The 16,219-nt window shown below is 45.4% G+C and overlaps 1 protein-coding gene across 2 annotated transcripts in view; it reads right to left on the minus strand.

Annotated features, from left to right (window-relative positions):
* Positions 1-16,219, minus strand: part of UNC13D (unc-13 homolog D) — a 156,713-nt gene that overhangs the window by 37,910 nt on the left and 102,584 nt on the right. For both annotated transcript variants that reach the window (XM_089654907.1, XM_089654906.1), the window contains exon 26: positions 15,091-15,170. In XM_089654907.1, the coding sequence (XP_089511033.1) occupies positions 15,091-15,170 (80 nt within the window). The remainder of the gene's footprint in view (positions 1-15,090; positions 15,171-16,219) is intronic.

Here is a 16,219-nt window from a genome sequence, read left to right on the forward strand (position 1 = left end):
ACTTGACTAGAATAGATAAACTAAAAAGGTGATGCTGTCCCTCCCTCAATATGTGCTCTCAATCCAAATCCCATGTTGTAATGCCTATGAAATGTGTTGGCCTTGGACCCTATGTTTCTTGGGTAATTTTCACAATAAAGCATTGTTGCCCAAATGTCAGGAGCATGAAAAGTGACTGATGTAATTTCTCTAGGCTAAAGAAACAGAGTCACAAGATATTCTGCTTAGAGTAAGATAAAAACATGTTTATGGAATTGAATGTGTTTATGACATCTAGTAATGTCACATTAGAAGATAAGAACCTATTTAAAGACGTCTACTTGCTTGAGATGTTAGAAATCTTTAAGTTTAGGGTAGATGAGAAGAAGTTTTGAGTAGATGAGACAGGAGCAATTGAGTACTGTCCGTGATACTTTTTTTATTTGCACTAACATACAATTTTGAAGACAAGCTTTCGGGGAATGTCCCCTTCTTCAGGTCTAAGCAGTACAGTTTACTGCTTTGAGTACTGCTTAGACCTGAAGAAGGGTCATTCCCCGAAAGCTTGTCCTCAAATTGTATGTTAGTGCAAATACAAAAAGTATCATGGACAGTACTCAATTGTTCCTGTCGCAAATACACTAATACGGCTACAATCACCTCAAGCAGAGTAGATGAGAAGAAGTTTAGGGTATATAAGAAGCTAAACTGAAGCAAAAGTGTGACTTTTCAGATACCGATGTGGAATCAATATGGTGGCTGAGCGCGACTCTGTTATCCTCGCAGAACCTTTCTGCTAGCTCCTCTTATGGTGTGGCGCCCACCCACTATTGGAAAGTTTCCAGAAAAAAAGGTTTAAAAGCCGGGAGTCCAAGCAAGACCAATATGAAGCCCCCTAGTGGCCAGAAAACGCTGGGATTCTTGCCAAGGCTATATGGGCTCATCAATTGGTCGTGCTTATGGCTTCCTCATGACCCCCTGTGAAGTATGGTTCCAATGGGATTTGTTCCTTCCCGCTTTGACATAGCTTTGGTAATATATTAATTCTATGCTGTGACGCTGTCAAATGATGTGTCTATTTCATGCTGTAATGCTCACATTTTTATTGGTGTGTGTTATTTTGCAGATTGTGATAACTATAAGATATATTGTCCTATGTGTCGTGTGATAATAAAAGTGGAGGTTTTCACAGTACAAGAATATTGCAGTTGGATTCTGTTATTTCTTGGAGTGCCAGGTGAATGCTATGATGTGCCAGGGCAGGTATTCATTGGGTAGAGGGTCTTTCACATGCGTAGGATATGTAATGGTGTAAATGCTGATTAAAAGTACCTGTATGACTACATGTTGATTGTGTGCGTGTATATGACTTGCTTTTAGTTATTGCACCCAGCATTTGCCGTTACACATGTATATAACAATATACAGTATATCAGCTCACAGAAAAGTGTAATGACATAAATCATTATCAACAATTTCTTATAAGCATATACCATTTCTACAGTGTCCGTATGGATAAAAATAAAAGGTAAAACTGAAAAAAATGTCCTCAAATATATTGTCAGTCTTATGGTGACAATCAATATATATGTGATCTTCAATATTTGTGATACACCTCCTGTGCTCAATCCAGATTATGTGTAGCACTACCCCCTTAGGAGTCACTAGAAGATTTGGGTCCCCCTACAGTACTGTACAGCCACACATCTTCACAAAAGCTTGCATCCAGAGTCAGAAATCAGTCCTCGAGCTTTGGTTTTGTTGTTTAAGATGAACTGAGGACAACTTCCTGGAACTATTTACAAACCGTATCTGTAGCACAGTCTGTTGGAGAGTTAGCCAGTGTCTCCTTAGTGTACCACCCCAGAACCTAGATGAAGTTCTCCTCTTTACCCAGCAATCTGGAGGTATCTCTGAACAGGGGATCCAGTTCCTGCCACTTTAGGAGTTGAACAGTCATTGGTAGGTGGCTAACCTGGCTTTCCACCAGAGTGCTCCTTCCCCTATCTGCCCAGGGGGTGTAGGTGTACTCACTCGGATCCTCTCCTGTACCGCTTGTGGGTTGATGGCTGCTACCAGGCCTATCAGCTGGGCCGCTGCTTCCCTGCCATACAGGTGGTCCTCTCTCAGGGGATCGGTGAGCTCTGAGCTTTTCTCCATTTCAGCTCCAGGCCTACAGGTAGGCCCCATCCCACTGGGCCTCCTCACAGCCTCCGTCTTTCAGCCTCACATCTTCCACCCAAACTCTCCCTCCCACTCTTCTGCCACTGAGTAGGCTCCAACACTTTTAAGAGTGTCCAGCTCCTTGCCAATCACTTGTTGGGAATTGGCTAGAATCCCTCAAAAGTGCAACCAGCCACTCCTCAGATCTACCCACTGCCTCTAGGGCTTTCCCCCTACAGCCCTTGAGCAGAGGGAAATTCCAGAGAGGTTGACCTGCAGAGCCTCTCAGCCCTGACCACAATTTGACCGCTCTCTGGTTATTTATCCTGGGCTGCTGCATAGCCCCTGTCTAACCATTAGAGTCTAACTCCCTCTACCTAAACTAGGAGGGTGCTACACATACATAGTGTTTTCCACCACCGTTCACCACTGCGCTCACCTCCACTTATGGACCTGTCCACGTACAGGTCATATGTGCTTGATTTTGTTATATGGATTCCTTTAGATGGCTCCCCTTTTGAATATGGCCTCACTAATAGGTGATATTTCCTTGTTCTTGGATGGACTGTAGTGTGTTTCTGCAAAAAGCACTAAAAAATGCTTTGGTGTGAACCAGGCCTCAATGGAGAGGTGCGTTTATGATGTGGTTTTTTTAACTGGACAAATATGCACCAAAAATGCGGCAAGCAGGATTTTTAACGCCACAAGAGAAGTACAATGGACTGGTGTGAAGACATACATTGAATTTAAAGGGATGCATTTTTCTTGAGCTTTTCTTACGCTTCTTTAACGCTTTAAGTGCTTCAAAAACTGCTTAGTATGAAAGCAGCCTATTGGCTGAAAAGGTGCTTAAAATAAATTCGTATTCATTTAAAATTGATGATATTAATTAATAAGTCAAACATAATACAATTATATATTTAAAAATATTTTTTTTTCATAAAAAACCCATTTCGTTATTTGGCCAAATGCATTCCGAATTTTCGGTTTCAGTACAGAATTTTAACTTTGGTGCACCGCTATCACATTTTATCAATTACTTGAATTGAAGGCAAACTCTCACCACTCTGCTACCACCGTGGTTGTGGATGTACAGAACCAAAGTGGGTGAGCTATTGCTTGTGCAGCTTAAAGATAAATTCCGTGATAAACACATTTTGTCTAAATACAAGAGGCATGTGTATTCTTCCTTGAATCTTGGTGTTTTTGTCATATTTCTTCTAGATCTGTGCAGTAATACAGTGTGAAACTTCACCTCTGTGCAGAAGCTTCCTGTAATAAAGACCGGTCACTGTTGCTCTCTTTCCTTGTGTAGGATAACTGGTCTTGTCTCCACTCTTCCTGTGGTTTTCTACAGGCAGCCCATAATGGGTGGAGTCTGCTGGGTCCCTCCCACAGCTATGAACAGTCTAGTGAGGATGTCACTGATAATTTTACACGTTAATATTTGGGCTTGCTAATGCATTTGGAGCACACGTAGTGAATTTATATATTCTGTATTTATTAAGGAGTATAAGTAAAAAAATTTTAGTGTCTGGAATCTAGCTTTAAATATGGTGGCTGAATTAGTTCTCTTTTTCAGTTTATTTTTCTCTAATTTAACCTGACAATCCTGCTAGCAACACATGTAATGTCTTGGGGAAACTGTTCACTCACTGAATTGTATTAGTAGAGGAGCAGCATTGTAATCTTAGGGTGCTTAGTCTTAATTTTGGATACAGACCTTCTCCCTCTCCTCATCTTCATAACTTAGGGGATTGTGTTCTGTAGTTCACAGGAGTGAAATGGGCAGAGATGATAGCAGCGGATATCAGCTCACTAGATTTCTTTTGCACTTATAGAACAGATATATCAAAATGCTTTCAGTTGTATTGTATATTTACTAGACCAAAAGGAATCAAATAAAAAAGTTGATTGTTTGGGTTCACCTATATCTAAACTTTTCAAGTTTTCCAAAAGTGCAGTCTTAATATACATCTCTAGTCTAAACATTTTTTTTTTACATTTTGGATGATAAAGAGAAGGATCTGAACCCCTGTCAATTTTTAGTGACCCCAGGTGATTTTCCCTCCTGATCTGGAGACACAACAGGAAGTAAGTGAAAATCTCTCCAAGTGAAGTGAAATCTCCTCTTAGACAGCTGTCACTTGACCATGTGTTCCCAATGCAGTGGTGGCACCAAGGGGCTTCTTGAGTGTGCTATAGGACTCCCACAGTTCAGTACACAGTGCACCCTACAGTAGCTCAAACCATAGGAATACAGGTAGAAGTGCCATAACAAAACGGGGAAAAAAAAAAAAAAAGTGTCCAAGATAACCTCAATTTTTGATTAAAAAAGTCATAAAAAGAGAACCAATGCATTTCTGAGGCAACACTTTTCCCCCTTCATGAGGGCCCAGCACAGGATAAAACCTGAATGGCGACTCCACAGATCTAAATTAGAATCAGTACTGAAGGAACAACCCAACAGCAGTTACTGAGCAGCTGTCAGGAATGGACTGACCAGCAATAGTGGGACTCGCCTGCCTTATGAGCTGCAGTACCAGGGCTGGCCAGCGGGTGCTCCCAGCAATCAGAGACTCAACCTTGCAGCCAGTCAAACACCTGGAACTAATTATACTGGTGTATTTAAGGGACATTCAGACCTGCAGACTCTGCCTTGGTGTTGTGTTTCTCCTGGGCCCTGTTTCCTGTTCCTGTTCCTGTCTGATTCTCTGCTGACCCTGCTCTGATCCCTGGCTTGTCTGACCATTCTCCTGCTCCTGATCCCTGGCTTGTCTGACCATTCTCCTCTGCCTGACCCTCTGTACCACGCTGCCCGCTACCTGCTGAACCTGGCTTGTGACCCCGACCATTCTCCGCTTGCTCCCCCTGTACCTACCTGCCCGATTGATATTGACCCGGCCTGCCTGACGACGCTTGCATTGTATGTACTGTTATCTGTGGGTGGTTTGGTTTGTTTGCACTGTGTTATGTTTTAGTATTGCACTGCGTTTATGTTTGTATTGTTAGTGTTAATAAATTACATTGTTTATAACATATCTGAAGTCTGCGTTTCCCTGCGTCAGTCACACACCTCTGGTCACACCCGGGAGCCCTGACATTACACCAAGGCCAATCCTGACCAGAAGTGGCTGCACAGGGAAGCCATCTTGGTTTGTTGATGGGAAGGATGGATCTGGATGAGGTTGCGTATTTATATCTGCTAGTGTTTGATGAAAGGGAGTATGCTTATCAAACTCTGAAGGAGTATACCCGGGATGAACTGCTAGAATGTATACGGCTCGCTCATGTTCTAGTAGATCAGGGCACAGAGTTCTCTGAGGTACAGCCATTGATTGAGGTTTGTGCTGAGTTGGTTTCATCTGGTACCCCCGAATGCAGGGATGAATTTTTGCCACCATTTAGTGCAGACCAGGTAGAGTCCCTGGTGTGGTTATTAGAGGATGATGTGGGTTACTTTCTGGAGCGTTATTCCACATGTTCACCACAGGTACTAAGAGATTGTATAAACGCAGTGCAGTCTTTGGTCAGACAGGCTTTGTGTAAGCTCAGCTTTGTTCAACCCATACTGCAGACATGGACAGATTTGTTGCACCCAGCCTCAGTCAGCTTACAAAAACCCAGTCCTGCTTCTAATCTATTTCCTCAAAACTCTATTCCTGCATCCCCAACAGCTCCTCCTGCCCTGCTATCTACCGCATGTCAGTACCCTGTTCCCACTCGCTGCACCTATCCTGCCTTTAACCCTGTAAAAAAGCCCTCTGTAGAAACTGCTCCCTCTCCTGTTCCATCCTCCAGCTCTTCTCTGTCTCCAGCTGCTCCATTCGTTTGCAGACCTGCGTTTACTTGCAGTGCTCCAGTAGTTAAAACCAGAAAAAAGCGAAAATTCTTTCCAACCAATACCATCCTGCCAGTATCCAAACCGGTGAACCTGCCTTCCGTGGTTCAGCCTGAAGCCTCTACTCAGCCTGAATCCTCTACTCAGCCTGATGCCTGTACGCGGCCTGATGCCTCTACTCGGCCTGAAGCCTCTACTCAGCCGGACGCCTGCATTCAGCCTGATGCCTCTACCCAGCATGATGAACTGATCCAGCCTGACGATCCTATTAGGCCAGTTGACTCGATGCCCGCTGTTGATCCAGATGATCCGGTACCTGATCCGGTGCCCGCTGTCGTGCCAATTGACTCAGAGCCCGCTGTCGTACCTGGTGACTCGGTGCCCACTGCCTTGCCAGATGACGCAGTGCCCGCTGGCGAGCCAAATGACCTGATGCCTGGTGACCCAGTGCCCACTGTCATACCTGGTGACCCGATGCCCGCTGTCGAGCCAGACAATCCGGTACCTGATGACCCGGTGCCCGCTGTCGTGCTAATTGAGTCAGAGCCCACTGTCGTGCCTGGTGATTCGGTGCCCGCAGTCTTGCCAGATGACTCGGTGCCCGCAGTCTTGCCAGGCGACTCGGTGCCCGCAGTCTTGCCAGACGACTCGGTGCCCGCAGTCTTGCCAGGCGACTCGAAGCCCGCTGTTCCGCCAGTTGACTCGATGCCCGCTGTTCCGCCAGACGACTCGGTGCCCGCAGTCTTGCCAGACGACTCGGTGCCCGCAGTCTTGCCAGACGACTCGGTGCCCGCAGTCTTGCCAGACGACTCGGTGCCCACAGTCTTGCCAGACGACTCGGTGCCCGCTGTTCCGCCAGTTGACTCAATGCCCGCTGTTCCGCCAGGTGACTCGGTGCCCCCAGTCTTGCCAGACGACTCGGTGCCCGCAGTCTTGCCAGACGACTCGGAGCCCGCTGTTCCGCCAGTTGACTCGATGCCCGCTGTTCCGCCAGGTGACTCTGTGCCCGCAGTCTTGCCAGACGACTCGGTGCCCGCAGTCTTGCCAGACGACTCGAAGCCCGCTGTTCCGCCAGTTGGCTCGGTGCCCGCAGTCTTGCCAGTTGACTCGGTGCCCGCAGTCTTGCCAGTTGACTCGGAGCCCACTGTCGTGCATGGTGACTCGGTGCCCGCCGCTCCGCCTGGGGGCCCCGAGACCTGTCGCTCCGCCTGGGGGTCCGGCGCCCGCCGCTCCGCCTGGGGGTCCGGCGCCCGCCGCTCCGCCTGGGGGCCTGAGACCTGTCGCTCCGCCTGGGAGCCCGAGACCTGTCGCTCTGCCTGGGGGCCCGGCGCCTACCGCTCCGCCTGGGGGCCCGATGCCTGTCGCCCCGCCTGGGGGCCCGATGCCTGTCGCCCCTCCTGGGGGCCCGATGCCTGTCGCCCCGCCTGGGGGCCCGATGCCTGTCGCCCCGCCTGGGGGCTGCCTGCTGCTTCACCCGGAGTCCAGCCCGATGTGCCTCTGCCCGGAGTCCAGCCCGATGTGCCTCTGCCCGGAGTCCAGCCCGATGTGCCTCTGCCCGGAGTCCAGCCCGATGTGCGTCTGCCCGGAGTCCAGCCCGATGTGCGTCTGCCCGGAGTCCAGCCCGATGTGCCTCTGCCCGGAGTCCAGCCCGATGTGCCTCTGCCCGGTGTGCCTCTGCCCGGAGTGCCTCTGCCCGGTGTGCCTCTGCCCGGAGTGCCTCTGCCCGGTGTGCCTCTGCCCGGAGTGCCTCTGCCCGGAGTCCAGCCCGGAGTGCCTCTGCCCGGAGTCCAGCCCGATGTGCCTCTGCCCGGAGTCCAGCCCGATGTGCCTCTGCCCGGAGTCCAGCCCGATGTGCCTCTGCCCGGAGTCCAGCCCGATGTGCCTCTGCCCGGAGTCCAGCCCGATGTGCCTCTGCCCGGAGTCCAGCCCGATGTGCCTCTGCCCGGTGTGCCTCTGCCTGATGTGCCTCTGCCCGGTGTGCCTCTGCCCGGTGTGCCCCTGCCCGGTGTGCCGCTGCCCAGAGTCCTGCCCGGTGTGCCAGTCTTTGATATCCCGCCAGTTACCAGACCCGGGCGGTGGAACATTTTGCCCAGCTAGGACTGTTTGGAGCGTCCTGAGGCCGCTCCTTGAGGGGGGGGTACTGTCAGGAATGGACTGGCCAGCAATAGTGGGACTCACCTGCCTTATGAGCTGCAGTACCAGGGCTGGCCAGCGGGTGCTCCCAGCAATCAGAGACTCAACCTTGCAGCCAGTCAAACACCTGGAACTAATTATACTGGTGTATTTAAGGGACATTCAGACCTGCAGACTCTGCCTTGGTGTTGTGTTTCTCCTGGGCCCTGTTTCCTGTTCCTGTTCCTGTCTGATTCTCTGCTGACCCTGCTCTGATCCCTGGCTTGTCTGACCATTCTCCTGCTCCTGATCCCTGGCTTGTCTGACCATTCTCCTCTGCCTGACCCTCTGTACCACGCTGCCCGCTACCTGCTGAACCTGGCTTGTGACCCCGACCATTCTCCGCTTGCTCCCCCTGTACCTACCTGCCCGATTGATATTGACCCGGCCTGCCTGACGACGCTTGCATTGTATGTACTGTTATCTGTGGGTGGTTTGGTTTGGTTTGTTTGCACTGTGTTATGTTTTAGTATTGCACTGCGTTTATGTTTGTATTGTTAGTGTTAATAAATTACATTGTTTATAACATATCTGAAGTCTGCGTTTCCCTGCGTCAGTCACACACCTCTGGTCACACCCGGGAGCCCTGACAGCAGCAATGGGGTTATTGTTGTTGATCCTGACACATCCTACTACTGGAGGTTATTTCTGGGGGTTATCTCTGCTGCAATTGACCCATGCTGGCTGTTATTGCTGGACCTTACACTTACGTTTTGCACATACTGGATTTTGCTGGCACCGACACCAAATGCTGGGGGTCATAACTGCTGCCAATTACACCAATATTAGGCCTTATTTTACCCCCAAAATCCCAGGGCCAGGCCCTATTTTGTCTAACCCATAATAAAGAAAGGAAACACACACTACCAGCCATACACCTTGAAGAAGTACCCACTTTATTGATCAGGCCTACTTTTCTGGCTACACCCACAAGCCTGCAAAGGCATTTTCTTTCCAATCCCTCTAAGGTCACCAGCAGGTGGCCCATGTAGCAAACAACATTTTTCTTTTTATTATCTTCAAGGTGCCTTTTGAAATGTTGGCAACTATGGTGTTAATTTGTATGCCCACTGATGCCAATTATAGAACTGAGCCTTGCACTTGCTTACCAGCATTGTAATAGACATTGTTACATACTTCTGACCACTGCACCCTGTGATAGACCCAACCAGGACAGGGGCTGTTGGAGGGGACTAGGGGCTAGCCTTCTGCCCACTGATTATGGTCTAAGGAGAGAGCAGATCATTCACTAATGATGGACGACAACATGATAAACGCTGAAAGCGAGGCTTGGATTAATCCTCTGTATAAAAGACAATAAATCTTCCCTTCTGGAGTGGATGGAAAGATGTAATATTAATCCTGTACACATGAATATGGTGGCCCCCATGTGGACTGGGTTGGAAAAGCTCCTTTATTTGGGACAGAAATATTTATCAACAAATCTCCTTCAAGAAATCAATCAAGATAAACTAATTCCACTTTTCAGACAGTTGGAATATTGTATTGAGTTTTATCTTAGATTTCTTGAGGGACATTGTTGATAAGGATTTCTGTCCCAGAGGAGCTTCTCCAACCCAAGTCCACATGAGGGTTACCATATTTCCTCTGACCAATAACATGTACAAGATTAATATTACATCTTTCCATCCTCTCCAGAAGGGAAGATTTATTGCAGGCATGTCCAAAGTCCGGCCCGCGGGCCATTTACGGCCCGGGGGTCGGTTTAATACGGCCCTCCAGCAGCCCTCCCTGCTCTGTGTAATGTGGCCCTCCCTTCTATGGCAGACAGTCTGCTTGAGAGCAGAGGGCAGTGCGCATGCCTGACTGCGGCGCGCTGGGAGCGACAGAGGGTGGTGACGTCAGGGCGTTCCAGCGTGAAGTGTCTCTTCCCCTCCCAGCTGATGAGCAGAGACTTCAGCTCCAGCTACCTCCTCCGCGGGACTGCTGTATTTGAGGTGTGAGACAGACCGCCATTTCATGGGCTGGGATGCGGGGAGCTGGACAGAGGTAGGTAGGTGTATGTGTATCCCTTCAGACGAAGTCCGGAAGTGACGAAACGCGTTAAGGGTGTGACGTCGTGACGCACGCGCGCAGACCGGAAGTGTCGCCGCGGCCATTTTGTGGGTTATCAACACATGGCTTACCGCATTTGTTTGGTAGAACTTGCATAGGAACCATGTGGGGAGCTGGATATATGAAATTTTAATGTAAGTGGATATTAAAATCTTTTACCTATACCTTGAATATGAGCCTTGAGACCCTTCTTGTCTTTTGAGGACCTTGGAAAATTTCTTTGGAGAGAATGAGAAGATCCCTGCTGGTATATTGATACAGAGGGTAATAGTATTTAATACTATTGGTGTCGGTGGATACACAGTGTTGCAGTGTTCACAGAGTGGTCACAGTTTATCCATACGTGCACAGGAGATATATATGTATACAGTTTTTGCACAGTTTTGTTGTTTGTGTTTTGCACGGAGTGAATATTTATCATTTATAAAGGTAACGCACTAGATTATTTATTTTGTTTTTTTGAGGTACCACGGGATGCAATGAGATTTTTCCTACTGGAGGATAAAGTTTGAACATTGGGACATATTTTTTGGACATTATTATTGTTTCTTGGGACAATTTTTAGTGGGACACTTTTTTTCTGAATTTTTATTACAAATTTTGTTTTTGTTTTTGTTTTTCTTTTTGAGTTTTCATTATTATGGGATTTGAATATTAATAGGTTTATGTAATTTCAACACAAAAAGGTTATAACACAGAGGTAGGTAGGGCCCTGACCTAGCAGAATCTGTGAGGCTGTGGAGTGGTGGAAGTGTGTGAGCTGCTACCAGAGAGTCTGACCGTGTCAAATAACTCAGCTTACACCTGCCAAGGTCAAACAGAAGCAGAATCATGCAAAATTATGCTTGTTAAATATGAACAAGGAACAGATCTCCAAAATGTAATTCCTGCCATATTACTCTCATAAACGTATTTCCAGAAGGGCCACATTTTTACTCTGGCACTGCACCATTCACTTTTCCCCTTCTGGCCAATTTATAAAATGGCGACTATAAATAAAAAAAGGAAAGTTGACAGTGAGGGCCGCCGTTTCCAGGAAAGTGGAAAGTGGATTTTTTTTTCACTGGAATACGGAATCACTGTGTTTGTCTGATATGTCAAGAGACTGTGGCCGTTTATAAAGAATTTAATGGCAAGAGACACTACCAGACGAGACATAGCACATACGACAAACTAACAGGGCGCGACCGCAGTAAAAAGTTGAAGCAACTTGAAGCGGTTTTAATGTCACAACAGCGATTTTTCACAAGAGCCCGTGAGTCAAATGAAAATGCCACAAAGGCAAGCTATGAGGTGGCAACGTTAATTGCTAAAAATTGCAAGTCTTTTGTTGAGGGTTAAATTTATTAGAGAGTGCATTATGAAAATGGTTGAGAATATCTGTCCCGAGAAGAAGCAAGAGTTTGCCAACATTTGCCTGGCTCATAACACTGTAGCACGGAGAATTGAAGATATTTCATCAGATATTAAGAGACAGTTGATGTCCAAAGGACAGGATTTTGACTTCTTTTCAATAGCCTGTGATGAAAGCACAGACCTATCTGACACAGCTCAGTTGCTGATTTTTTTGAGAGGGGTGGACGATGAAATAAATGTGACTGAAGAGCTACTTGACCTCCAAAGCCTTACGGATCAAACAAGAGGAAAAGATTTATTTGTTGCTGTTAGTTCCGCAATAGATGACATGAAACTGCCCTGGAACAAAGTTACTGGGATTATTACTGATGGGACACCTGCTATGGTTGGTGAACGAAGTGGATTATCAGCCCTAATCTGTAACAAGGTGATTGAAGAAGGAGGCGAAGCTATTAAACTCCATTGTATCATTCATCAGCAAGTTCTCTGTGCTAAATATCTCAAATATGATCATGTTATGAAACCGGTTGTAAAGACTATTAATTTTATTCGCGCTAAAGCTCTGTGCCACCGCCAGTTTAAACAGTTTCTACTGGACATCCAGGCTGAATATGAAGATGTTTTATATCACAACGATGTAAGATGGCTCAGTCGAGGGTCTGCACTGCAGCGTTTTTACTCTCTCAGAAAGGAAATCAAAGAATTCCTGGAAACAAAGGGGCAACCGATGCGAGAACTATCTGATCCTATTTGGCTGGCTGATTTGGGGTTTTTAGTTGACATAACAAAGCATCTGAATGTACTAAACACGAGTCTTCAGGGAAAAGATGCAGTGGTAAACCAGCTTTATTCACACCTCAAGGCCTTTGAAACAAAGCTGCAACTATTCCAAAGGCATTTGTCACAAACACAGCCCAATACCATACATTTTTCAGCATTGCAGGAAGTAATGAACAGTTTTTCACAGGACAATATCAGTGCGCAAATGAGCAGGTATGCAGCAGACAGCGCATCTCTGGCTGAAGAGTTTAAACAGCGCTTTCAAGATTTTGCAGCTATTGAAAATGAGATCAGCCTTTTCTCCTCTCCATTCTCTGTTGACCCCGATGATGCTCCAGATCAGCTGCAGCTTGAGCTCATTGAGCTGCATTGTGACAGCGAGTTACGCAGTCGTCACCAACAGCTCTCTCTTGTAAACTTTTACCGCCAACTGGATAAGGGCAGGTTTCAAGAGATTCGGACATTGGCTAAGAAAATGCTGAGCTTGTTTGGCTCAACATATTTGTGTGAGAAGACATTCTCTGCTATGAACTTTAACAAGAACCGTGTGAGGACAAGACTAAGTGACTCTCATCTGTGTGACATTTTGCGCATCAAAACCACTGCCTTTGTACCTGATCTAACCGATTTGCTGCAGTCCAGATCTCAGTTTCACCCTTCACATTAGTGCAGGTAAGTTTTTTTTAAATTTATTTTCAATACATTGTGAAAACTCAGCTGTCAGTTGATCTTAATGTTATGAAATGAAAAGTATGTCGTTTGAACCATTACAATTAAATGCAAATAAATTATTTTATGCCAAGTTAATTGCAAAGAATGTTCGGAAAAATGTTCGGCCCTCCACCATGTTCACTTCATCCAATCTGGCCCTCTTTGAAAAAAGTTTGGACACCCCTGATTTATTGTCTTTGTGCAGAGAATTAATCTAAACCTCGCTCTCAGCATTCATCATGTTATTGTCCATCATTAGAGAATGATCTGCTCTCTTCATGGGCCATAATCAGTGGGTAGATGGCTAGCCCCTAGTCCACTCCAAATGCTGCTTGTCCTGGTTGGGTCTGTCACAAACCCTGTCTGCTCCAGTGTGCTACAGTCTGTTCTCATTACACTGTAAATAGTTTCCATATAACATTGTAGATTTCATTTTCTGACTAGGCCTTTCCCATTATGTCTGCTTTTAACATAAAATGAGGTTTAGTGGCTTCCCCACTTATACTGCTAGCACCGGCACACACCATAAAGTCTGTAGCTTCCCTGTCCCATTAGATAATTTACTTTCACCTGTCTGTTCCAGTGACAACTAGAATTTCAAATACTTTCTGAAACTGGCCATACACTAGTAGATTTTAGCATAAATGTTCATACGAAGATCAACATGAAAATTCTCAGTATATTTTATGACTTGGTGAATGTAGTTTAAAGAGAAAAAGTTTCAATTCTATTCCTTTGAATTTTTTCATCACTCCGGTTGAAATGTCATGTGACCCCTTTAATGATTAGAAAATCAAATCAACATAATTGAAGTGAAAATGTTTTAATGGGATTCTACTGTACTAGTGCTTGGCCAGCTTGAGAACTATATTCATCACAATAAAAATAGAGAGTGAACCTCCCCAGTGGGGTCAGACAGCAAAAAAAAAAACCTGAAGAGATGAATAAATGGTGTTGGACCCCCAAAACTTCATGTTCCCACACAGTGGTGTGGCTCAGGTGGCAGGTTGGCAGCTCTTGAACAGCATAGGGATTTCTGAGAAAAAATCTAGGCTATACCACATCCCAATATAACCATAAAGTATCTGCTTCGATTGGTGGACCTGTCATATGGATGGATCTTCATTGATTATGCCACAGGCCATTTGTAGGTCCCTGCATCACTCTGTAACCTCTGGACCATTGTACCCTCCTAGTTTTTATTGATTTTGTTTGTCTCAGCCAACTCCTGATGAACCTATTGATGGAAAACATGTCGAGTATGAAGCGTTTCTCTACCAAGTTAACAGTTTCACTCCACAGATAATGGTTTATTATTACCATTTCCATAATTGGTGCTTATATGTTCAACTGGTTCTTGATAATACCTTTTAAATGATTTTTAACTCTTTTGTATAAATAAAGATAGAGATTTTATCTATTTTTGAGATTCATTTACTGAGGGGTCATATCATTAAAGTTTTCTGATTTGGGACTGCAGCACTACACCCTTGCATTAAAAAACAAGTTTATTCCAATTAAAAGTTTAAGCACTAAAGAGGGGTTAGAATCTAGTGAGGAAGATTCAGCAGAGTTTGGGGCCAGCGAGGGAGCAATTCCACCGTGGCAAGTGGAAGTCTCTCCCACCTGACTCTTCCCCTGATGATGTGTCACTAGAGTCGCCCCTGTGACATCATCCTAAAGGTTACATTATGTGTGCTTTGATATCAGTTTAGGTCAGTTTTTGATCATTTTGTGCTTTCCTTTCACTCCTATTCATAAAGGCATCAAATGCATAGAAAAATGTATAACAAATGCTTCACAAACTGATCTCATAAACCGGTGTATACTGATCCAAAAAGATGTTTGTTGCACCAGAATATTTGTTCTGACCTGTTTTTCCTCCTACTCTACTTTATTCTTACTAGTGATGGTTTATGGTTACATCATTAACAAGTTCTTGTGGCGGAGAGCTAGTGTAGGATTGATCAGATAGAAGATAATAGTGACAGAAAACACAATATAGACATTACCAGTTAAAATTTTCCTGGACAAGATTTTGGTTCATGTACTGTAACTCAGACTCCACAAACTTCATCATTGGGATGATGCACTACAGAGTGAAAAAAAAGGTGTTACAATTTGAAGGGCAGACAATCCGCCATACATGGGAAAATCTAGCTTTGATTTCAAATTGCAGGCAGCTGAGCAAGGTATAGATGTAAGGGCTCATTTACACTTGCCCTCTGAAGAGCAATACATGGTTGATCACTTTCAAAAGGTGTTTGAAATGGCCCTATTCACTTAAATAGGTCATGTTCTCTAGCTGGTACTGCTCACCACTGCAGAAGGGGCAGACAATTTTTCACATGCCACACTGCAAAGCATCGCAGATGCAGCATGTTTATACCTCTGTACAGCAGCCTGTGTAGCTTGAGGGGGCATAAAAAAGCAGCTCAACCGACCCCCAGCCACAGGTCTAAACTAGGCCCAAAAGGCAGACCTATTCAATACAAAGAGTCACACATGAGTTTCTTGTAGCCACATCTGGAGAGATGGGCTCTGACTATCTACTATGCATGCATCTTACTATTTTCCCGGTAAATTACATAGGATAGTTACATAATTAGTCTGGCTGAAAAAGACAAAAATCCATTCAGTTCAACCATCTAAAAAAAAAAAAAAAATTATAATCCTATACCCACAGTTGATCCAGAGGAAAGCAAAAAACCCAGCAAAGAATGATCCAATTTGCTCCTGCAGGGAAAAAAAACTCCTTCCTGATCCCCCGAGAGGCATTCGGATATTCCCTGGATCAACTTTACCTATAATTGTTAGTAACCAGTTATATTCTGTGTATCTTGGAAACAATCCAGGCCTTTTTTAAAGCAATCCACTGAGCTGGCCAGAACCAACTCTTGAGGTAGTCTATTCCACATTTTCACAACTCTCACTGTGAAGAAACCTTTCCGTATTTAAAGATTAAATCTCTTTTCCTCCAGATGTAAAGAGTGCCCCCTTGTCCTCTGTGATGACCTAGGGGTGAATAATGCTACACCGAGTTCATTATATCAGTGGTGGGCAACCTTTTTTTTCAACTGAGCCAAATCTTGCCAAAACCACGATTGAAATTTATTTTGAGAGCCACATTTTTAAAATTGA

This window comes from Staurois parvus, unplaced genomic scaffold (assembly GCF_062004578.1).
Source record: "Staurois parvus isolate SC_StPar_1 unplaced genomic scaffold, SC_StPar_1.0 ptg000813l, whole genome shotgun sequence".
Taxonomy (NCBI): domain Eukaryota; kingdom Metazoa; phylum Chordata; class Amphibia; order Anura; family Ranidae; genus Staurois; species Staurois parvus.